Source organism: Apis florea, unplaced genomic scaffold (genome assembly GCF_048593485.1).
Source record: "Apis florea isolate Af1SG1 unplaced genomic scaffold, ASM4859348v1 contig_2291_pilon, whole genome shotgun sequence".
Taxonomy (NCBI): Eukaryota; Metazoa; Arthropoda; class Insecta; order Hymenoptera; family Apidae; genus Apis; species Apis florea.
Window position 1 is genome coordinate 759293 of NW_028256553.1, and position 21901 is coordinate 781193.

Genomic DNA, 21901 nt, shown 5'->3' on the forward strand with positions numbered 1-21901 from the left:
TTTAATAAATAATATATATATATATATATATTATAATCTATATAACATGTTTTGAATTTTTTTAAATTCAATGATAGGTTCATTGTATGTAATAATTTATTTATAAATATATTTCTTATATAACTTGAAAAATAAAATTTTTACTATATGTGAATTGATAAAACTTGAGTAAGTGTTAATAAAATTAAAATTAAAATATATAAATTTTGTTTATAAAATTTGTATTACAAGGAAAATTCAATTTTAAATAGAAAATTATCACATATAATTTATTTATATATGAATTTATATTGTATAATTAATAATAGTTTTTGAATTAAATATCAAAACAATGTTTAAAAAGCATTTTTTAATTAAGCTATATTTTTATAATATATTCCTATTTTGTAATTTAAACCTGATAAAAATATATATGAAAATTATTATAAATACTATTGGATATGTATGAAAATTAAAATTTATATTTTGTCTAATTTTTAAATATATAGAATGATTGATTTTTTCATATATTTATCAGTAAATTTTTAATTACATATTATTTGCTATGATTACATATTATATGTTATTTATGATATAAAACAAAATTTGTTGATAAAAAAATTTATCTTTTATTGATTAAATAAATAAGACTTTTGTATTGTATTGTATTATATTGTATCAATTACACGAGAAATTCTGTTTTTTCATAAAAGTCTTACTTTGAAATATTACATATTGAAATTTATAAAACATTATAAATTTTTTACCAAAGCATTATATATAATGTGAAAAAATATATGTTTGTATTTCAGTTTTTAAATTGACGATTTGATTGATGTAAAATAATAAAAAGATTTAGATGTTAAATTTATAATTAAAAAATTGAAATAATTTTTAAAATTAATTAATTAATTATAACAATAATATATATTATATAATTTTAAGAATTAAATTTTATAAAAATATTATAAAATTTTGCATATATTTATAAATAAGTTAACCTATTTTTAAAATTTATACGAATGTTAATACATGCTATGTAAATACATAAAGATATCTTATAACACATTAGGATAACTGCATTTTATAAGTATGTTTATTTATATTTTCATCCAAAATACTAATAATTATAGTAAATTTTTATAATTACTTTGAATTTTATTTTTTGATATTATTACATAATTATACTAATTTTGTATTTAACAATATAAAAAAATATTAAATTTTGTAAAAAAAAATTATAAAAATAAAATTTTAAATTTTAATAATATTTATATAAAATATATAATCTTTAATAACATTTTTATTTTATTTTAAATAATTAAATTAAATAATTAAAGAACATTAATAACATTCCATTTTAAATACGAAATAAGTTTTAGGTTAAGTTTCAATTGTATACATTAAATATTAAAGTACAAGCTGTTTTAACAATATCTCCTAAATAATAAATGAATGAAAAAAGATAAAAAGATAAAAAAAATTAAGTTTAGATATTACATTATAAAATATTATTATTTTTAGAAATAATGGAATCAGATTATGATGAAGATCGTGGAACTTGGACAGAAGAAATGACAAGAACTGAAGATTGTAGTGGAGAAGATAATTTTGATAATCCTCAAGAGATATTAAATGAATGTTTAGATAAATTTAAAACACCAGATTATATTATGGAGCCTGGTATTTTTGCACAACTTAAGAGGTATAATATTTTATAACGATATAATTATTTCATATAATTATTATAGCATTTAATTATATATATTGAATTTCAATTATTGTTACAGTTTTATTGTTGAAATTATATTATTTATTGTGTATTTTGATATATGAAAATTATATTATAATAATAATTTATAATTTATTTTTTATAATAATTAATAATTTAATTATAATATAATTTTAATTTTATAATATAAATGAACAAATATAAAATTGATATTTCTAAATTTATTAACTATTTAAAAAATTCAAACAAAAATATTTATATTTTAAAATATTATTTTTATTCTAATTTATAGATATTTTCAAGCTGGTGGAAATCCAGAACAAGTAATAGAATTATTATCTAAAAATTATACAGCTTGTGCACAAATGGCAAATCTTCTTGCAGAGTGGCTTATTCTTGCTGGAGTTAAAGTTACAGATGTTCAAGCAATGGTAGAAAATAATTTAAAGGACATGATATTAAAAACATTTGATCCCAAAAAAGCAGATAAAATCTTCACAGAGGAGGGAGAAGTAAGTTTGTAAACTTTTATTTGATTTTTGAATTATAGATTAATTTTTAATTAATATTTAAAATTTAATATTTTATGCATTAGACTCCTGCTTGGTTAACAGAAATGATACAACATCCCACTTGGCGATCACTTATTTACAGACTTGCAGAAGAATATCCAGACTGCTTGATGTTAAACTTTACAATAAAGGTAAAAAGATAGAGAAAGGTAATCTCATAATTTAGATTTTTTATAAAATGTTTTATATTTACTTTTAGATTTAATTTATATTATTAATTTTTATTATTATATAATATTAATGATTTTAAGAACTAAACTTTACAAATCAAAATTCAACATATATTTTATATATTTATTATATATATTGTAAAATATATATATATATATATGTAATAAATGTATCATATATATATGATATATTTATTTATAAATCAAAAGTTATTAATATATATTTTATGTATATTATAAAAGTTTTTTTTCTTAAATTTTTATAAATGTATTTTTTTTTTTGTATATATTTTTGACAGCTTATATCTGATGCTGGATTTCAAGGTGAAATTACAAGTATTTCAACAGCTGCTCAACAAATTGAAGTATTTTCACGAGTTTTAAAAACTGCAATTGCTGGATTTTTACAAAATACAGAAGATTGGCAATCAAGTATACAAGAATGTGCGGTTAGTATAAAATATGTAATTTATATGTAAAAAGTTACTTATATGTAAAAACAAATTTTTTTAAAAAGTAGATTAAATAAAAAATATTTCTAATTTAATAATTTACAAATACAAAAAGAAATTAAAATTAAGATCATTAATATTTTTTTATGATATATTTCTCTATGATTTTTTATGTGATAATAAATAGTAGCAAAATTATATCTAGGATATGATTGTTTTGCTAGAATTTCTGGTACTATTATGCTGTTTCATTTTGTTTCGTGCATACAATATTTATATACATAAAACAATCATCGATCTTCTATTCAGAAATGAAGAACAGTTGCAGATTATTTATATGAGATTATATATCAGGAATTATGTGAGATCAGTGCCACAGTATATTTGATATATAGCAAGAAATTCACAATGTAATTATACACTATAATGCATTTATTATATTATTAACAAAGTTTTAATTAATTGTTTTCCAATCAATAAGATTGTTTTAGTATTCTGATATTTTAAATAATTAATAATTATTAAGTATAAAAAATATAAAAATTATTTCGTATGATATCATACTATAAAAAATGATATCATACAATTATAAAAAAGGTATAAAAAATTTTATTTTTCTTTTGAATGATTTTTAAATAAATTATAATGATATTTCCAAAGATCGTTTAAATTATTTTTGAAATTTTTTGCACCCTTTTATTTAGATTGTAAAAAAAGTTTATATTCTACTTTTCTAAATCAATTATCATCGAAAATCGGGATATAAAATATGATTTTGCAAAAAAATAATAATTTAACATTTTAAAAATTAACAATTAATTTTAAAAATTAAAAATTAACAAATAAAATGAATTTCTTACAGATCTTGTATATATTGGAATATAAATTTCATGTTTAATCTAAGTAAAATAAATTAATAAATAAAATAATCAGAAAATTTTAAAAATATCAATATAAAATGTTTACATATTATAATTAATATGATTTTTTTGCTGTTAGAAAATGGTGTGTCATGGACAGCATACTTACGTCTATAGTCAAGTGCTATTACAAATTCTCGCACAAGAATCTCGTGGTGGATTTATGATGAAAAGGCTTTCTCAAGAAATCACTAAATGCGCTCAACAAAAGTAAGAAAAAATTTTTTGATATTTTATTAAATATATATAATAAAAATATATTTAATAATAAATAATACTGAATTTCTTTTTTAAGAATTATTTTTTATCATATTTTAACGCAAAAAAATAATTATTCAGAATAGGAGAGAATCCTCATCGATTTTTTGATATATTATAAAAGACAAAATTTTAAGTAATTTTAAATAATTTTTTCCTATTATATATGTATTATTCTGCCTTAATTTTCGAGATATTTATAAAAAAAGATTGTTATTGTTATATAAAATTTCTCTTATACATATATAACTTATAAATACAGCGACCAAAATATATATTAATAATAGATAATCCAAATAAAAATATATTTACTCATTTATTTTAGCTAAAAATATCTCAAAATCAATACCGAATTTAATTTTGGATCCATGGAATATAAAAATAAAATATATAACAACTCTTAAACAATCAAAATTGCAACAAGATACTCAGAATGATGCTGATATTTATTATTTCGATCAAGCAAGAGTTATTTTATATTTTATTTTTGCATTCTGTGAATATGAAGAAAGCTTTTCTGAAATAAAATAATTAACTATTTGTTTATTCCATATATTAGAAACATTGCATAAGCAAAATTGAAAAATTTTATTTAATTAACAGAGTTTTGTAATTAATATGATTTAAATTGTATAATTCACATTAAAAATGGAGCATTCAAAATTTCGAAAGTCTTTGAAACTCTTGAAAGCCAAATGATAAATAATTTATACTTTTGAAAAATATAAATAGCTTATTTATATTGTGATCATATTAATTTATATTTATTTAATGAATGATAATTAAATTTGTTTATATTTATATTTTTAAATTTATTTTAATTTATATAATTTTATCAATTCATTATAATAATTTATGTAGAGAAAACATACAAATTATTTTATGTATAAAACATACAAATTTTATTTTTTTCAAAATTGTTATTTTTATTAACTGTTTTCGAGTCTGAATTTGAGAATTCCAGAAATTAAAATTTTTTAATAAAATAGATAGTCCTTAAAAAAAGAAATGAAAATAAAAAGTTCTCAAAGTTTTGAGATTCACATAGTTTTCAATTCAAATTTAAATTTTTATCTATTTCTAATTTATATGTATATTTATAGTCATCATGATGTTACTCCAATAACAATGGCACTTAATGGAGCTTCAAGTAGTCCTGGTGCATGTCAAGCATTGGCATCTATGTTATCACGAAATACTTTGAATCCTGCTGATATTAGTGTATTATTTCGAAATTATTCAACAGCGGAACCACCGCCTATAGAGTTACTTCGTAATCCACAATTCTTAGGTATTAATATAATTTATTATTATTATTGTTTATTACAATTATTTTTAGAATTACTGCACACAACGTTATAATTAATGAATTCCAGAATTATTGGTTGATGCACTTTTTAAACCAGGCGTAAAAATTAATCCTGAACATAAGTCCAAATACATATATTTATTAGCTTATGCAGCTAGTGTATGTGATATTCCAGCCAAAAAAGGACATTCACGAAAATTAAACAAAGATGAATTGAAAACAACTATTCAAGCCATAGAAAAAGTTCACAATATTTGTAATATTAATAAAGGATCTACTGAATTGATAGCAGAATTACAAACTTTATATCAAAGCATAAGGTATAATGATATACTAAATATTATTTTTATCATTATTTATAACAAAATAATATTTAATTTAATTTTTTTTTTTTAGGTTTCCTGTTGTAAGTGTAGGTGTAATTAGATGGGTAGAATGTACTGTAACAGAGCCATCATATTTTAAATTATGTACAGAGCATTGTCCTGTACATCTTGCATTACTTGATGAAGTTGTAGTTTGTCATTCTTTATTACATCCAAAAGTATTACAACTTCTTGTACAATTATTTGAAAGTAAACAAGATGAACTAGAAATACTTGTGCAGGTAAAAATAGAATAGCAAAGAAAATATAAATTACATTTTTATAAATGAAACAAAATGATTTCTCTTTTTTTAAAATTTAGATTCGAATCCTTTAAATAAGAAATGTTCAGAGTGTGGAGAATATACACTTTTGAAGAACATATATTCTTAAAATTATTTACCATTCAAAAAGTTGAAAAAGAATTTATTCAATTCATTTTTTTATTTGTAATTTGTAATTTATTTAATTCAATTTTCATTTCTTTGTTTATAACTATTCCATTCTTTATTATAGATATTATTTATTTTGAAAAATCTTATAATTCATTTATACGATACAATAAATATGTATTTAAATATTATTATTTATAAAAAATAATATAATTATGAATACACAATTGTAAATGATTAATTGTTAATACTATTTTTTTTACATACAGTTAGAAATGAAAAAAATGTTAATTGATAGAATGGTGAATTTATTAAGTCGAGGTTGCGTCGTACCCGTCGTATGTTACATTAAACAATGTTGGCAACGTGGAGATACAGATGTATCTTTAATTAGATATTTTGTTACAGAGGTATTATAAAATTATTTTTAAAAGGAATATATACGTTATGTTTAACAATATTATAATGATTATATTTTAGGTTTTAGAAGCAATAGCTCCACCATATACAGTTGAATTTATTCATTTATTTCTTCCTATGGTTGAAGATGAAGAAATAACAGGTACAATGCGTGGTGATAGTGATAATGATCTTGTCTCAGAATTTATAGGTGAGTTTATAAAATGTCTTACATAGAAATTATATATTTAATTCTAACATGTATATTTTTTTTTAGTACATTGTAAAGCCCATTGTCCTACTATAAGATGATCTTCTAAGAGAAAAATGGATTAAATTAAAAAGAAACAGATAATGTTATAGGATATTTTTACTTCTTACAAGAATGTTGAATTACTATACATAAATTACTATTTTATTAAATCTCTTATTTGTTTCATATACAATATGCAAGAACATGCATATAGATATATATATGTATATATTAGAAGAGTAGGATGATTTCTCCATCAATCTGTGATATTATAATTTATGGGTTTTCTGAAAAAAAACAAGAAAATGTAATTTTTATAGATTATTACATTTTTTTAATAAATAAACAAAAATAAATAATTTTTACAATTTAAAATGTTAAACTCATCACACAATAAAAATGATGTTAGAAACAATTTTTATATAATCCAAAAATTTTTTTATATATAATCTAATAATTTTCGTAACTTTTTAAAAAAACAAATTGTTTAATCGAATCTTAAAATTATTAAAAAAATTATTCTATTTTAAAAAATATATTTATCAAATTTTTTGGAGTTTATCAAATACTTTCAGAAATTATATTCTTACTAGTTATAATCAATTTCAAATATTTAAATATTTAAATAATAAAATTTCAACATATAATTAAATAAATATATATTTGAATATTTGAATTCTTGGATCTAAATTAAGTGAGTATCCAAATATGTATAAAATTATTTAAAATTTTTAATCATATTTTTATTTAAATTGAAGATAGAAATAAAAAAAATAAAATGAAAGATAGATAAATGTGAAATATTTGTGATTAATTCAAGCAAATTTTTTTATAGAACTATTATTTTATAAAACTATTCAAAATAATTTAAACATTGATTTAATGAAAAATATTATGTTTTACATCATACATATATGTATTTATAATGAATGAAATGAAATGAAATTTTGTATTCTTTAATATCCTATTATATAATATACGATCATATTAATATCTAACGATCAATATAAATTTTTTTAAGTAATATTTATAACATAAATTACAAACTTTTAATAAAATAATATTAAATAAAATAAAAAAAAATATTAAAATCTGATTCTGCATTAAATATAAATATACATATACATGTAAGATACATGTATTATATATGTATCATATATAGTATATATATGATGAATATACATTGATTTATCCAAAACTTCAATTCCATTTAAAAAGTTTTCTTTTTATTTTTTTTATATATTTTTTTTTAAATTTGCTAATAAATTACTAATTAATTATATGGTTATTTTGTATAGAAATATAAATTTAATAATATATAATATAATATAATAAAATATCTAATAATAAATAATATCTTCCTCCCTTCCTTACTCCTTGCAAATACATATTCTACAAATATTTTTGTTAATAAATATTTAATAAATATCATGCATTTTTATATAAATTTTTATATAAAAACAAGTAACACTTACATACAATTATAAATATTTTTATTACTTTTCAGCTGTAATCAAAATTTTACCATAAGTAACATATATAAGTTAATATATTATGATTAATGATGAGATCAAATTCAATATATTTATACAATATATTTATAAATTCATTGCAAAAGATATATTTTATAAAAATTAAATATTACCAATGAAATATAACTATTTATTCATTTACATGTATGTATTATATATAATATTTGTACTTAATATAATAATTTAAAATAAACATAATCTCATATTTATTATAAGTATTTATTATATATTTTTTTAATTTTATATATAAAAAATTAAAAATATAATCATAAAAAGAAATACTTATAAAATAATTAAATAAAATAAAAATAATATACTTACTAGCAGGTTTACCATCTTTCCATTGAGTAAATTTTATATTTGTTTCATCACGTTTCAATGCTTCTGCTCGAAACTCTGGTTTTAATGCTTGTCTAACAAGTTTAGCAGCTATTTGAGAATAATTGATGTAACTGAAACATAAGCACAGGTTATATAACATTTTTTAATAATTTTTGTGACAATGTGAAATTTAAAATTGTATTTTACTTTAATCCTGCTTGTCTCCACGCAGACATTTTTAATGACAATTTTTTTAAAAAAAAATTTTTATAATTTAAATATAATAAGATAAAGTGAAGTAAATGTCTGATAACTTTTCCGATAAGTATATCTTACATCTATATTTTATAAGGAATATTAGTACAAACATAAATACTACAACTATAAGATAGGTAAGTACGATTGAAAAATATTTCGTTTTAAATTTCAAGATTTTAACTTTTATTATGAAAAAATGTATTATGTAAGTTACATAAATAAAAAATTTGATGATTTTATTAAGAAATTTATATATTATAAAAATACATATTTTATTTGAATAATCATAAATATAATAGTAATAATATTTAAATTTGAAAATAAAACTAGAGATATTACATACATAATATATTTTATAATTTTTTAATATATTTATAATTGTATTTAATAAAGTAAAGTATATTTCGAGATTTAAAATAATAAATAATTATAAAAAATTATGAATATTATTATATTTACATATAATTATTGCAAAAATTTTAACACTAGGGAAATTTCATGTAAATTGATACAAAATTAAACTTTATATGCACCGTAAATACATGAATGGAATATCCTATAGAAGCTGGTCACTGACTTCTAGGAAGTTTCTAGCAAGATGTCGGGGGGTGTTTTGCGTGATAAGCCGCTGGTATGCTTTTGGACGATATGACTTATCCATTGCAGTGTATGTATACAAAATTCCGGCCTATATTAAATCCCAGAGTGTTGTCATATTGCTGAAATTAAGATTCAAATTTAGACTATTCTTATAACATTATAAATCAAGAAAACTAGGACTATTTGCAAAAATTGTCAGTGCGTGTATCACTGCCAAGACTAATATTTGGAATAATTTTAATTTTTCTTTCAATTGTGGATTAAAATTTTTATTTTAAACAAAAAGTTTTTATTAAAATTGACAAACACGTTATTATTATTTAAAATTGGGATGGGAGCTAAAGCAAGTACTGTGGCACAATCTGCTGGAGACAATGGACAATCCTCTACTGGAGCAAATGAAACTGCAATGCAAGGATTTTCTATGCTACGTTCTCTTCCTGGAGGTGTTAGCATGTTACAACATCAACATCAGCAAGGAAATCAATCACAAACTTCTCGTATATCTGGAGATAATAGGCAGCGTGCTCGTTCTTTAAGTTCAGTACCAGATCTCACATCTGGTGAACAAAGCAGTCTTGCTTCTTCAGTTGGAGTTGGAGTTGGTCAAGCACTTGGTTTGCCACAACTTGATTCAGATGATGCTGATGAAGAAAGTGGACGAGTTTATGCAGCACATAGTTTACCATCTCATATTTGGTCCCTTAACGGTAAGTTTATTAGTTATAATAATATATTATAGTATTCAAAATAATAATTATTTTTCCATTTCATTTATTATTACAATATATATATATATATATATATATATGTTAGTAATTATGTTATATATATATATATATATATATATATATATATACATACATATATATCTAATGTAATCACTATATCAATCTTTAATATAATATTTATTCTCAAAATTTTTAATGTGAAATTATAAAAAATTTATATAATCTAAAAAGTAAACATGATTTAATTAATATAATATAAATAATATTATTGATTACATAACTTTCTTTTTGATATGCAATTATCTAAAGTACTTATATATAAATATAGATAAACTTCTGTTTTCAATTTTGTTTATTTTGGAAAATATTTATTTTCATTATATATTTTTTGTATTTTTATTAATATGTTATATATGAATTACTAAGTATAATTTTTTTATTTTTTGAATTGATTATATTTATAGATTATGTATGTAATTTAAAATGCATTATATGTTATAATGTATTAACTGAAATGAAATTTTGAAGAAAGTAAGGTTATGTTACGATCTTAAAATTTTTTGAAATAATTATGGATGAAATATATAAAAGGTATTTGTTTGATTGATTCGTGTTGTCATAATAGTTGGCCCGGTAACCATATATGAATCGATTATGTGATTTAACCTAGTTGCGTAAATTTTAAATTGCGACTGTAAAGTAATAATTCTAAACAAAAAATTTTGTGCAATTTTATAATTTGTGATGGGTATAATAAAGTTGTTTGAATTTTATTATGGGAATTATAATAAGTTCATGCCTAAATGAATCTGAAACAGAAGTTGTTCCAGTAAATCAAGTGAGAAGAATTTTTTATGGTATAATTTCTCTTAGTTTCGTGACAATATGATATTATTAAAATAGCAAATAATATTTTATTTTATATTCAAGGTCTAAAATGTCCTGTTTGCTCCAAGTTTATTCTACCAGATGATATAGAATGTCACTTGGTTATGTGCTTAACTAAGCCACGTCTTAGTTACAATGGTGAGTTTTTATTTAGTAATTATAAACTTTTTTCAATTATTATATGAGTATTATATTTTTATGTAAGAAATAATTAAAAATAATTAATTTTTTTATACATATTTTTTATATATATTTAAAAATTATTGTTAATTATTTGCATAAATAGGTACAATTGAATAGTTTAAAAATAATGTAATTAATTTTAATTAGTTATTTAAAAATATTTTAAATAATTTAAAATTTAAACAAAATATTTTTGATCAATTATGATATTAAAAAAAAGAAATCTTTAATCAATTTTCACATATAATGATAATATATAAAAAAAATTTTTTAAAAATATTTTTTAGAAATTTTTTAGAAAAATTATAAAGATTTGAAATTTAAAATGATTTGATTGATTCATATTCAAATTATTATTAATAAATTACTATTAGTATTATTAAATATAATATATAATTATTAATAAATATATTTTAAATATTCATTTATTTAAAAATAACAATTATAATTATTTCTTTAAAATATTACTTCATTTTTGTCTTAATTTTATATATATTTGAAATTTTATAATAAAATACTGCATGATTATAGTTCCTTTTTAATATATTCAATTTTAAATTTCTTTATTTTAAAATTTTGGGTTTCCATAATATAACGATATGTATAATTTATTTTATTTTATCAAATGAAATATTTTTTTATTATTATTGTAGAAGATATATTATCTGATGAGAAAGGGGAATGTGTTATTTGTCTTGAAGAATTACAACCTGGAGATGTTATAGCTCGTTTACCTTGCCTGTGTATATACCATAAAAAGTAAGTTATATTTATTTCATATTAATAAATTTGCAACTTTCAATTAAATTGTATAAAATAAATTTATTTTATAATTTCTTGTAAATATAAATATTTATAATATGAAATTAATAAAATACAATTTTTTACAGTTGTATTGATAAATGGTTTCAAGTGAACCGTAGTTGTCCTGAACATCCTGGAGATTGATTTATACCTATTGAAGTTGTAATAGCACAATGCAACTTGTTTATTTCAAAGACTCTCATTATAATGGGAATAAAGAGGATGGAAATGAAAAAAATATGAAAAAAAGCTAGTCAAGATGGCTGCTAGTCCACTGTGCTGGTTGGTGTATGCAATTGTTTGACTGAATGAGATATACTCAATTTGATTATAAAAGCAGACATTGAACTAAATCCTTGATTATACTGTAAGCAGGGGACTTAAAAAATCGCCATAAGATTCAACGATACAATGCTATTATCTATATGTATCTGTAATTAATCTACTACTACTCTATAGCTTACTATCAATTGTATCATATTTACAAATTTTACTTAGTTTTATATTTTTGAGTCGGATTAGGGATAATTAGGCTAATCTGTTATTGATCATTGTATATTATTTTTGGAGAAGGGAATATCATGAAATTTAGTCAAAAGCTTTGAATAACAATCGGGGAAACTTTATGTTATACAAGTTAATTGTAATTTTTATGGTTTCATTATAAATCTGACGTTTCATTTTTGTTGTTTGTTGGGAAATGTACACCAGAAAGGATATTTTTGATACTTTCATAAAAGAAAGAGTTGGATATATAAAAGTTTTAAGAAACAGACTTTTAGTAATAATGATGTTGAGAGAGAAATGCTGTACTAACAGTATATATAAAAGATTAGATTTAAATTCCTTTATTAAAATTTCAACTTTGTGATAAATTTCATTTATGTTTTTAGAGAATAGATGTCCTGCAGTTATGAAATATAATTTATTGTTAAAGTTATATCATAATTAATATCTTTTTTACATGATAGGAATTAACTCATAGGAGTTTTTATAACAAAAAATAAACGTGGTCTGTCAATTTTCCAATAATATATGCGTTGTATATATCTGAATTAGACTTGTATCATATAAGATAAAAAGTCTAATAAAATAAAAATTTCAAACCAAATAGAATTATAAAAGTGATTTAAATATTCGGTATAATATCTATGATATTATAGAAATGAAAATAAAAATTCTATGTTAATAAAAAAAAAAGTAAAATTTACTATTGTTTTCAACATTATAAAAAGTGATCAATGTTAATGTTATTTACAAATTATTTTATCTCAGGACGTAATATTTTTATAGATTATATGAATAACTGTTTTCTTTATAAACATTCAATACATTTTAATTATGATAGAAATATACAATGTATGCGTTTATAATAGTTTTTATATTTCAATGTCACAATATAATTTCTCTATTTTATGTTTTAAATAATATGAAAAAAATGATTCAGTTTTTTTTGAAATATTAATTTGCTGAAGTTTTACTTTTATATGTAGCCTTATATTCACTTTGTTATTTATGGAATAAATTTGAATAACACCATATAATTTACATGTCGTAATATTACACAAGAGAAATGTATTTTGTACATATTTTAAAACTAAATGAAAATTTCATATTTTATAGAATATATTTATCATGTTATAATACATCCAGGTATAGATATCGTGTTTAAAACAATTTATTTTTTGAGTTTTTGTTAGAATTTAGAATTTCTTTATATTGAAATAAGATATTTGAACATGAAAATAATAAAAAATAATTACATAATTCTTTAAAAAATTAGTTAATAATACTGAACGGAAATGTTGAAATATAATTTTTAAAATAAAAGATAAATAAAATAAGAATGAAAAAATTGAATTCTTGAATTCATTTTTTAAGAAACCTGTCTCAAATCTTTCAATATGTTATGAAATAAAAATACGTATAGAATTTTCGAATGAAGTAAATAGAGAATTTAGTTTTCGTTTAAAAATTAAAATAAATTATAACACAAAATTTAATGCGTAAAAATTTCTTTTATTTTTCAATTTTATGAACAATGTAATCTTGCATTAAATCAATTATAATTGCTCGATTTTTAATCGATAATTGTGTCGATTTGTTAATCGATAAATTATGCATCTAAATTATCGATATATTTTATTTACATTTCTTTATTTAAAAAAAAAAAATTATATGAAGAAATTTTTCATTATTTTGGATGAACTCAAATATACTACATAATCATTAAATTTAAAACAAATAGTCTAAGATTATTTATAAAAAAATCAAGACAAAATCAAAAATATAGAAATTATTTCAAAAATTCAAGACATAAGATAACATATAATAATATTAAGGTTTAAAAGTAGAATAGTTAATAGTAATAGAATAATTGAACCGAATAAATAATTTCTAATAAATCCTGATCAAATACCAACATATCTTTAATTATATTCCTAGAATATAATCTAGTAAATTTATTTTCGATATAATATGATTTTTTTTAAAACATTAAATGACTTTTTATAAAATTTTAATGATTATAAATTTTACTCATTATCATTAATGTAACAATATCATTAAAATCTATTAAAAAGATATGATTATATATATAAAATCATATATTATACATATATACTAATTGAATTGCTTTAGTACTATAATGAAAAAAAATCTTTGATTTAAACATCGGACAAACGTTTTCATGTGCATTTAAATTTCTTATTTTAAAATAACAAAATTTTATCTTTTAATAAAATAATATTATATACATAACATATATTATCTTTATAAAGATTCTTATAATATATAATCTTAAATAAATATATATGTAACAAATATCATAAAAATAAACACTTTCTTTTTATTATATAATATATATTATAATTTATAAAATTCTTTAAAAATTGTTATGATGTTAAATCAACAATGTGCAATATTAACTGCCATTGACTCATATATTGAACCACTTTTAATTCGCGTTCTATCGACAGAAAAACTTGGTTAGTTGCAATATATAAAATATATATTATTATAATTTTATATTATATTAATTTATTTTTTAATTCTTTTTTTACAAGGAGTTTGTTGTGAGACAATTAAGATAGATTCTTTGTCGTCTAGTTGTGGAAAAGAACAAGGAGATCGTTTTAAATTATCTATTCCATATGCTAAACAAAATTTAGTATGGAATGTGTTTTTTGATTCACAATGTCCTGAAATGGGCCCTGATTTTATATTTAATGATAATACTTTTTTAGCAGATATAGATGTAGATGCTTTATCTGCTAAAGTACCTAGTCTTGCTAAATGGAATCCCAATGATGAAAATGCATTATTAAATGTTCTTAAAGAACTTTTATTATGTTACAAGGAACATCAGGTTTGTAATATTTTGTTTATGAATTTATTAATATTTAAACTATATTAAATTTATATATTTTTCTCATACATTAGATACAATTAATTCAAAAACAAGCTCGATTACAAATAGAATATAATATGCTTGTGACTTCACAAGAAATCAGGCAAGAAGATATTGAAATGATATTATTACCATTTAGTTCTAAGCCAACAGAAGCAAGATTTTTAATAAGTTTATCAGTGGATCTTTCTCAATTACAAATTCGTACTTGCAAATCAGAGAATGATGTTGCAGTGCTTCTTGTAACATTTTCTGGAACAGATTGGAATCGTATTACTTCACAATTGCAGTTTTCAAAATCCTTAGAAGGAATTCTTAGTGAAATAGTTGAATTATATGTACCTTATTTTCCATCTGATACACATTTAATACATTACATATTAAAAATAAAAAAATTTATAGCAGCAAAGGTAATTTTTTTTAATTCATTTGTTATTATTGTTTATAAAATATATTTTTATTGTAGGTAAACTCAGTTATTCAAAGTTTAGAAAAAAGAAGAGAGTATATAGCAGCATTTTTACTTCTAAAATATGAGGCTATTTTAGAATTTGATAGTATAAAATATACCTATGTATCATGTTTACTATGTGAAAATGATTTCTATGCAGTATTGTATATTCATCTTCCATTAGGATTTCCTCGAGAACCACCTACTATTGAATTATGTTCAATATATCATATAACATCACAGGATACTGTTTATAGAGAAAAAGTAAAAAACTATCCTTATGAATTCATATGGACACCACGTGTTATGATTAAGCGATTACTTACATTCATTCAACGAAATGTAGAAACATTTAAATCCAATTCTATTAAAAATTGTTCTGCAATTCATGGTTAATTTATTAAATAATATAAATTATTGCATTTATTTATAATATAAATCTCTTATTGTACATATTTAAGATTATTCTTTTTTGCATAAATGTATAACAATAAATAAAATATTACAGATAGGAAAATAAAAAAAATTATTTTAATGATTTTATTATAATATTAATATTTGTTTTTTATATAATTAATAACAATAACATTTTTTTTATATTCAATTTTATATAATATATTTAATAAAACAAAAAAATATACATCATATATATAAATAGCTTTAAAAACATTGAGGTCAGTTCATTGTTTTGTGAATTATAAAATTACGAAAAGATTTCAAAGAACATAATAAAATTAATACGTATAATTTTATATACAATTATTATTAAAAAATATTACATAATAAGAATAATCAATATTTTATAATAAGATTAACATTTATTTATATTAATAAATCAAGTAACTAATATACTATAAGAGGTTATAATATTATTTCTTATTACATATTTGTACGTAATAAAATTAATAAATGATATATATTAAGGGTTATATAAAACCCTTTTTATCTAATAATAAATTTATTTTCTCTTTTGGAAGAGCATTATCCACTATGGTGAAATATTTGAATCAAACGGAAAGCATTAATATAGATAAGGATTTATTTGAAAAATATAAATTCAGTGTTGATCAATTAATGGAACTTGCTGGTCAAAGTTGTGCTATTGCCATTGCTCGTACTTATCCATCACTAAAAAACTCTGTACATAAAATTTTGATTTGTTGTGGTCCAGGAAATAATGGTGGTGATGGACTTGTTTGTGCTAGACATTTAAAACAATTTGGATATTTTCCTGAAATTTATTATCCAAAAAGAACAAATAATATCTTATATGAAAATTTGCTACATCAATGCATTGAAAATGATATTCCTTTATTAAAAAATGATATAGAATATATTGCTTCAGAACAATTGCATCAATATAGTCTTATAGTTGATGCATTATTTGGATTTAGTTTTAAACCACCTGTAAAAGATTTATTTATACCTATTATTCGTTTATTAGAAAGTACAAGTATTCCAATATGCAGCATAGATATACCATCTGGTTGGAATGTTGAAGATGGACCACCTACAGAAGGTGGAATAAAACCAGAAATGCTTGTATCATTAACAGCACCAAAATTATGTGCGAAAAAATTTCAAGGAAAATATCATTATTTAGGTGGTCGATTTGTACCAAAAAAATTAGAAAAAACATATAATCTTAATCTACCTGAATATGTAGAAACTGACTTAATTGTTTTATTAAATTAACTTTTTATATAAAATTTAATTATATAATTTTTTTATTAAATATATTTAAAAATTTATTGTATTCATATAAAATATACAAATATGTATTCATATAATAATTAATAAAATAAATTTCTAAAAAAGAATTGTAAAAAAAATAGATAGTTATTCCTAAAAAATCTTTAAAATATTTTATTGTTAATAATTTATATTTTATTGAAATCAAAGAATACAGAAAATTGAGTTTATATATATATATATATATAATATTATATTTGTAATCAGTATTGTAACTAAATATAATTTTAATATTAAAAATGAATTTTTATATATTTTTATTTTATAAATTTCATCTATATTATAATAGATTTTTCATTTAATATTGTTTTATATACATATATATATATGATTTAATTTAAATTTACCGCTTCATGTATGTATATATACATATGTATATATATATATATTATTTTTATGTAGATGGCGGTTAATGTCTAACAAAGTAACATCTATACATCTTCAATGTAGATAGAAACACATGAATAACTAATGGACGATAATCCAAGTGATACTTTGTTGAAATCAAATTCATTATAAATTATTACAAATTTTATAATTATTAATATTTATATTATATATAATATAAATTAATAAGTTTAAAAAATGGTAGGTTTATTATAAATAATGTATTTTTAAATAAATTACATAAATACTTTAGATTAACATATCTTTTCTAAGGCACAAGAAGTAGAAGAAACTATGAAACGCATTCAATCACATAAAGGAGTGGTTGGAACAATTGTAGTTAATGGAGAAGGTATAGCACTTTGATATCTTATATAAATTATTGTACAAAACTTAAAAAAAGTTTATGTAGGTATCCCAATCAAATCTACATTGGATAACACTACCACAGTTCAATATGCAGGATTAATAAGTCAACTATCGGACAAAGCACGATCTGTAGTAAGAGACTTGGATCCAACAAATGATCTTACTTTCTTACGTATTCGTAGTAAGAAACATGAAATTATGGTTGCTCCAGATAAAGAATTTATACTCATAGTAATACAGAATCCAGTTGATTGATAACTAAAAATTAAAATATAAAATATTATATGCTTTGGTAATTATTGATAAATTATTTCTTTTAAAATAGTTTATTTTAATATATATAATATTTAATGTTTTAAATAAAAAATTTTTTAATTTATAAATTAATAGTAGAAATTGATTATTATTATTATTAAAGTTTCAAGCACTGCAAAGCAATTAATGTAAGCATAATTAAGTCACCTATATATAAATATAAATCTCTAATTAAAATTGTAATTTAATTAATATAGTTAAACCATTTGTGTTATAATTAACATTTCATTATTGTTGTTTCTAAAATAAATTTTTATTTCATCAAAATTTGATAAATCTTAAAATTTTTATCTAAAAAGCATTTATTATTGTATAATATTTTAAGTGAATTTAAATTTGAATTTTTTATTATTTTTTATTATTATTCTTATGCAGATGTAGTATTAAAATTTTATGTATGTGTAATATCAAAATTTCATGTAAAAAGATTTATAATATATAGATATTATAAAAATAACTGATTTTATTTATTACAAAATTATTATAAAATATTTTAAATATACATATAATAAAATATACAGATTTACAATATTTAAATTTAATATTATTATAATTTTTGAACTTATTACTTGATTTTTTTATTTATAATTTTATATTATACAACAAAATTATAGAGAGCACAATAAAAATTATACAAATACTATATTATAAGTAATTTCAATTTTATTTTTTAAACTTTTATAATAAAAAAGAAATTTATAATAAAAATTTATAATAAAAAAGAAAAATTGATTTAATATAAAAATATTAAAAAGAAACAATAAAATACTACTAATTTGTAATAATATTTGTACAACTTTTATGAGATAAATTATATAATTATACATAAATTAAATATATTTTACTAAAATATTGTAAATAAAAATAATAAAAATTATTTGTCTATACATTTTGATGTTTTAAAGATGGATGAAAAACACCATAATAAATAATCATAGCTGTTATACCTAATAAAAATGGTACAACACAAAAAGTAATAAGTATATTAAAATACCAAGAATTTTTAACTTCATTTGATGAAACATATATCCAAATAACAGTTGCTATTATATTTTCAAGAAAACAAATTATATAAAAGAACACATGTTTAAGTAATGTACTACCATCTATTGTATTTAAATATATGAACACATGTATTACACCAACTACCATAGAAAATAATATAGAATAAATACGTTCTTTAATTTTTGGGGTACAATGTGGAGCATGATTAGAATCTTTACAAAATTCCAATATACCATGAGAATCAATAATAATCCAAATAGTCATACTTATCCAATGAAAAATACAACCAATTATAGTATATATTGGCCAAATACTTGCCAGAACACTTAAAGATAATATTCTTGAAACTGAAAAATTAATTTTAAAAAATAAATTTTAACTTTTTTGTATAATAATCATGTATACACACCTGTTATACAAAAATGCCATACAAATTGTAAAATTATTCCTATAATATTAATATTTAGTTTATCTTGTTGAGCCAATCTAATACTTCGATGATAATTAGCCATTGCCCACCCCATACTTCCAAGTGAACTAATAATACTAGCTATCTGATGAACAACTATAATATAGATAAATATTAATTTTATTCTGTTAATATTATAAGATTAATTATATAAAAATTATATAAAAAAACATACATTCAAAATTAATATTATTGTGGTCATGTTTTAATAATATAGTTAGTTGTAAAATTTGCTGAGGAGCAGCTTCAAGAAAACATTCAGATACTCTTAATAATGCAACATCTTGATCTTCTTTAAGCATTTTGAGATAATATCGTCTTTGAGCATTACGATTATTCTGCTTTTTGAACTTATAAGCATTAAAAGCATATTTTAAAGTTCGATAATAGCGTAACACTGGTGTTAATTGAAATGTTATAAGTATAATGCAATATAATTTTTTTGATAACATTGCATGTATGCATTTAAGATCGATAGAATCTGATGTTTCATTTGTCTAAAAAAAAAAGAAAACAATATTACATATTATTATTATATTAATTATATCAATGTTTTTATTCAATATAATTTTTTACCTTGTCATCTTGTTGTTGCATTCTTTTACTAATTATAACATTTATAAATGAAGGTAAAAAAATAAAAACAGTTGTCCATGTAAAATATATTACTTTTTCAGCTAATAAATATCTTACTGCAAGATTTATATCAATTGCTACATCCAAAATATGCATAAGAATTGAAGATATAAGAAAAAAAATATCCAAATAAGATACATTTGGATTTTTCAAAGGAACATCTACATCATCAATATTTATTTCTAATATAGGCAAAATATTAATTTGTCTTGTATGCAATTGTTTAGTCTGAATTTCCATATTTAAGTATTGTCAAATAATCTTCAATAACAATAATAATAACAAGTATTAAGAATTATAATTTTAATTATTGATTTATACAAAATTTATTATACTTTTATGTCAAAAATAACCTTAATATAGAGATTTAATTTTTGTAGTCATTTTAGAATTTTCGTTATATTATATATAACTTTTATTTTGATTAATTATCTGTAATATGAAATACATACTTATTTATTTATTTATTTTAATTAATGTAAATATAATTTGATACATTTTAATGAATACAATTTTTAATTTATTGATACGTCATACGATACATTATTGATACGTCATAATGTAAATATTAAATTTATAGTATAAAATGTTATAATTAAATATGCACTAAAAATTTAATATAATTTTTTATGTACATTTTATTATGTTACATATAACATTTTTGAATATGAAATTTAATAATTTAGTACTATATTATTATAATATCTTTGATACTTTATATAAATAAAAGAAGTACATAAGTAAATAAAAAAAAATACATATTTAATTGTTTTTCTTTTATGAAAGAATATGAATTATTGTTGTTGATTCTGCCATGATACACTTTTTTTTGAATATATTGTAATATGAAATATATTAGAGTTAGGGATTTCTTAAAGAACTTTCATATTTAGTTCTTTTACGAAAAATAAATATTTTACTTAAATATTTTGCAAAAATTATATTCATAAAATATTATTAATTTAAAGAAATTTTTTAAATTATACTTAT

At 19.5% G+C, this 21901-nt stretch overlaps 7 protein-coding genes across 14 annotated transcripts; 5 read left to right on the forward strand and 2 right to left on the reverse strand.

Annotated features, from left to right (window-relative positions):
- Positions 1-103: 103 nt before the first annotated feature.
- Positions 104-7746, forward strand: TH1 (negative elongation factor complex member TH1). Of its 5 annotated transcripts, none has more exons than XM_012495126.3 (12): positions 104-168; positions 1504-1684; positions 2004-2223; positions 2307-2414; positions 2753-2902; positions 3905-4035; positions 5187-5374; positions 5460-5712; positions 5789-5999; positions 6419-6559; positions 6630-6759; positions 6826-7746. In XM_012495126.3, the coding sequence occupies exons 2-12, from the start codon at positions 1509-1511 to the stop codon at positions 6858-6860; spliced, it is 1743 nt and encodes a 580-aa protein (XP_012350580.1). In that variant the 5' UTR covers positions 104-168; positions 1504-1508; the 3' UTR covers positions 6861-7746. The 5 variants fall into 5 exon arrangements, with proteins under 5 accessions (XP_012350580.1, XP_086759420.1, XP_003689608.1 ...); XM_086903294.1 differs by lacking the exon at positions 104-168 and adding an exon at positions 637-1069 and having other exon boundaries at positions 2096-2223; XM_003689560.3 differs by lacking the exon at positions 104-168 and adding an exon at positions 786-1069.
- On the reverse strand, positions 6901-8987 carry LOC100872036 (protein stunted). 2 transcript variants are annotated; one of them, XM_012495148.3, is made up of 4 exons: positions 8862-8987; positions 8655-8785; positions 8277-8308; positions 6901-7088 (listed from the first exon to the last, which is right to left on the reverse strand). In XM_012495148.3, exons 1-3 carry the CDS (start codon positions 8888-8890, stop codon positions 8298-8300), a joined length of 171 nt encoding a protein of 56 aa, XP_012350602.1. In that variant the 5' UTR covers positions 8891-8987; the 3' UTR covers positions 6901-7088; positions 8277-8297. The 2 variants fall into 2 exon arrangements, with proteins under 2 accessions (XP_012350602.1, XP_031774040.1); XM_031918180.2 differs by lacking the exon at positions 8277-8308.
- Positions 8738-13978, forward strand: LOC100871248 (E3 ubiquitin-protein ligase ZNRF2). 2 transcript variants are annotated; one of them, XM_086903301.1, is made up of 5 exons: positions 8738-9046; positions 9475-10222; positions 11174-11269; positions 11968-12073; positions 12205-13978. In XM_086903301.1, exons 2-5 carry the CDS (start codon positions 9844-9846, stop codon positions 12260-12262), a joined length of 639 nt encoding a protein of 212 aa, XP_086759427.1. In that variant the 5' UTR covers positions 8738-9046; positions 9475-9843; the 3' UTR covers positions 12263-13978. The 2 variants fall into 2 exon arrangements, with proteins under 2 accessions (XP_086759427.1, XP_086759426.1); XM_086903300.1 differs by having other exon boundaries at positions 8928-9046; positions 9402-10222.
- Positions 13979-14127: 149 nt separating this feature from the next.
- LOC100871364 (BRISC and BRCA1-A complex member 2) lies at positions 14128-16504 on the forward strand. The gene is made up of 4 exons (XM_012495332.2): positions 14128-15105; positions 15184-15485; positions 15560-15937; positions 15994-16504. The coding sequence occupies exons 1-4, from the start codon at positions 15015-15017 to the stop codon at positions 16372-16374; spliced, it is 1152 nt and encodes a 383-aa protein (XP_012350786.2). The 5' UTR covers positions 14128-15014; the 3' UTR covers positions 16375-16504.
- Positions 16505-16602: 98 nt separating this feature from the next.
- Naxe (NAD(P)HX epimerase) lies at positions 16603-17810 on the forward strand. 2 transcript variants are annotated; one of them, XM_086903298.1, is made up of 2 exons: positions 16603-16867; positions 16956-17810. In XM_086903298.1, the coding sequence occupies exon 2, from the start codon at positions 16969-16971 to the stop codon at positions 17671-17673; it is 705 nt and encodes a 234-aa protein (XP_086759424.1). In that variant the 5' UTR covers positions 16603-16867; positions 16956-16968; the 3' UTR covers positions 17674-17810. The 2 variants fall into 2 exon arrangements, with proteins under 2 accessions (XP_086759424.1, XP_086759425.1); XM_086903299.1 differs by having other exon boundaries at positions 16618-16817.
- A 231-nt stretch (positions 17811-18041) lies between these two features.
- Positions 18042-19258, forward strand: robl (dynein light chain roadblock). Its single transcript, XM_003689580.4, has 3 exons — positions 18042-18318; positions 18391-18469; positions 18530-19258. Exons 1-3 carry the CDS (start codon positions 18316-18318, stop codon positions 18739-18741), a joined length of 294 nt encoding a protein of 97 aa, XP_003689628.1. The 5' UTR covers positions 18042-18315; the 3' UTR covers positions 18742-19258.
- On the reverse strand, positions 19245-21802 carry LOC100871595 (XK-related protein 6). The gene is made up of 4 exons (XM_003689572.4): positions 20852-21802; positions 20451-20772; positions 20216-20371; positions 19245-20153 (listed from the first exon to the last, which is right to left on the reverse strand). Exons 1-4 carry the CDS (start codon positions 21149-21151, stop codon positions 19684-19686), a joined length of 1248 nt encoding a protein of 415 aa, XP_003689620.2. The 5' UTR covers positions 21152-21802; the 3' UTR covers positions 19245-19683.
- Between the last annotated feature and the right edge of the window lie 99 nt (positions 21803-21901).

Coding starts and splice junctions, on each gene's coding strand:
- TH1 (XM_012495126.3), top strand. CDS start 1,509: ATGGAATCAGATTATGATGAAGATCGTGGAACTTGGACAGAAGAAATG. Junction 2,415..2,752: donor TGTTAAACTTTACAATAAAG/GTAAAAAGATAG, acceptor TATTTTTGACAG/CTTATATCTGATGCTGGATT. Junction 5,713..5,788: donor ACTTTATATCAAAGCATAAG/GTATAATGATAT, acceptor TTTTTTTTTTAG/GTTTCCTGTTGTAAGTGTAG.
- LOC100872036 (XM_031918180.2), bottom strand. CDS start 8,890: ATGTCTGCGTGGAGACAAGCAGGATTAAA. Junction 8,786..8,861: donor TGGAGACAAGCAGGATTAAA/GTAAAATACAAT, acceptor CTTATGTTTCAG/TTACATCAATTATTCTCAAA.
- LOC100871248 (XM_086903301.1), top strand. CDS start 9,844: ATGGGAGCTAAAGCAAGTACTGTGGCACAATCTGCTGGAGACAATGGA. Junction 11,270..11,967: donor GCCACGTCTTAGTTACAATG/GTGAGTTTTTAT, acceptor TTATTATTGTAG/AAGATATATTATCTGATGAG. Junction 12,074..12,204: donor CTGTGTATATACCATAAAAA/GTAAGTTATATT, acceptor AATTTTTTACAG/TTGTATTGATAAATGGTTTC.
- LOC100871364 (XM_012495332.2), top strand. CDS start 15,015: ATGATGTTAAATCAACAATGTGCAATATTAACTGCCATTGACTCATAT. Junction 15,106..15,183: donor TCTATCGACAGAAAAACTTG/GTTAGTTGCAAT, acceptor TTTTTTTACAAG/GAGTTTGTTGTGAGACAATT. Junction 15,938..15,993: donor AAAAATTTATAGCAGCAAAG/GTAATTTTTTTT, acceptor TTTTTATTGTAG/GTAAACTCAGTTATTCAAAG.
- Naxe (XM_086903298.1), top strand. CDS start 16,969: ATGGTGAAATATTTGAATCAAACGGAAAGCATTAATATAGATAAGGAT.
- robl (XM_003689580.4), top strand. Junction 18,470..18,529: donor AATTGTAGTTAATGGAGAAG/GTATAGCACTTT, acceptor AAGTTTATGTAG/GTATCCCAATCAAATCTACA.
- LOC100871595 (XM_003689572.4), bottom strand. CDS start 21,151: ATGGAAATTCAGACTAAACAATTGCATACAAGACAAATTAATATTTTG. Junction 20,773..20,851: donor TGCAACAACAAGATGACAAG/GTAAAAAATTAT, acceptor TTTTTTTTTTAG/ACAAATGAAACATCAGATTC. Junction 20,154..20,215: donor ATGGCATTTTTGTATAACAG/GTGTGTATACAT, acceptor TTAATTTTTCAG/TTTCAAGAATATTATCTTTA.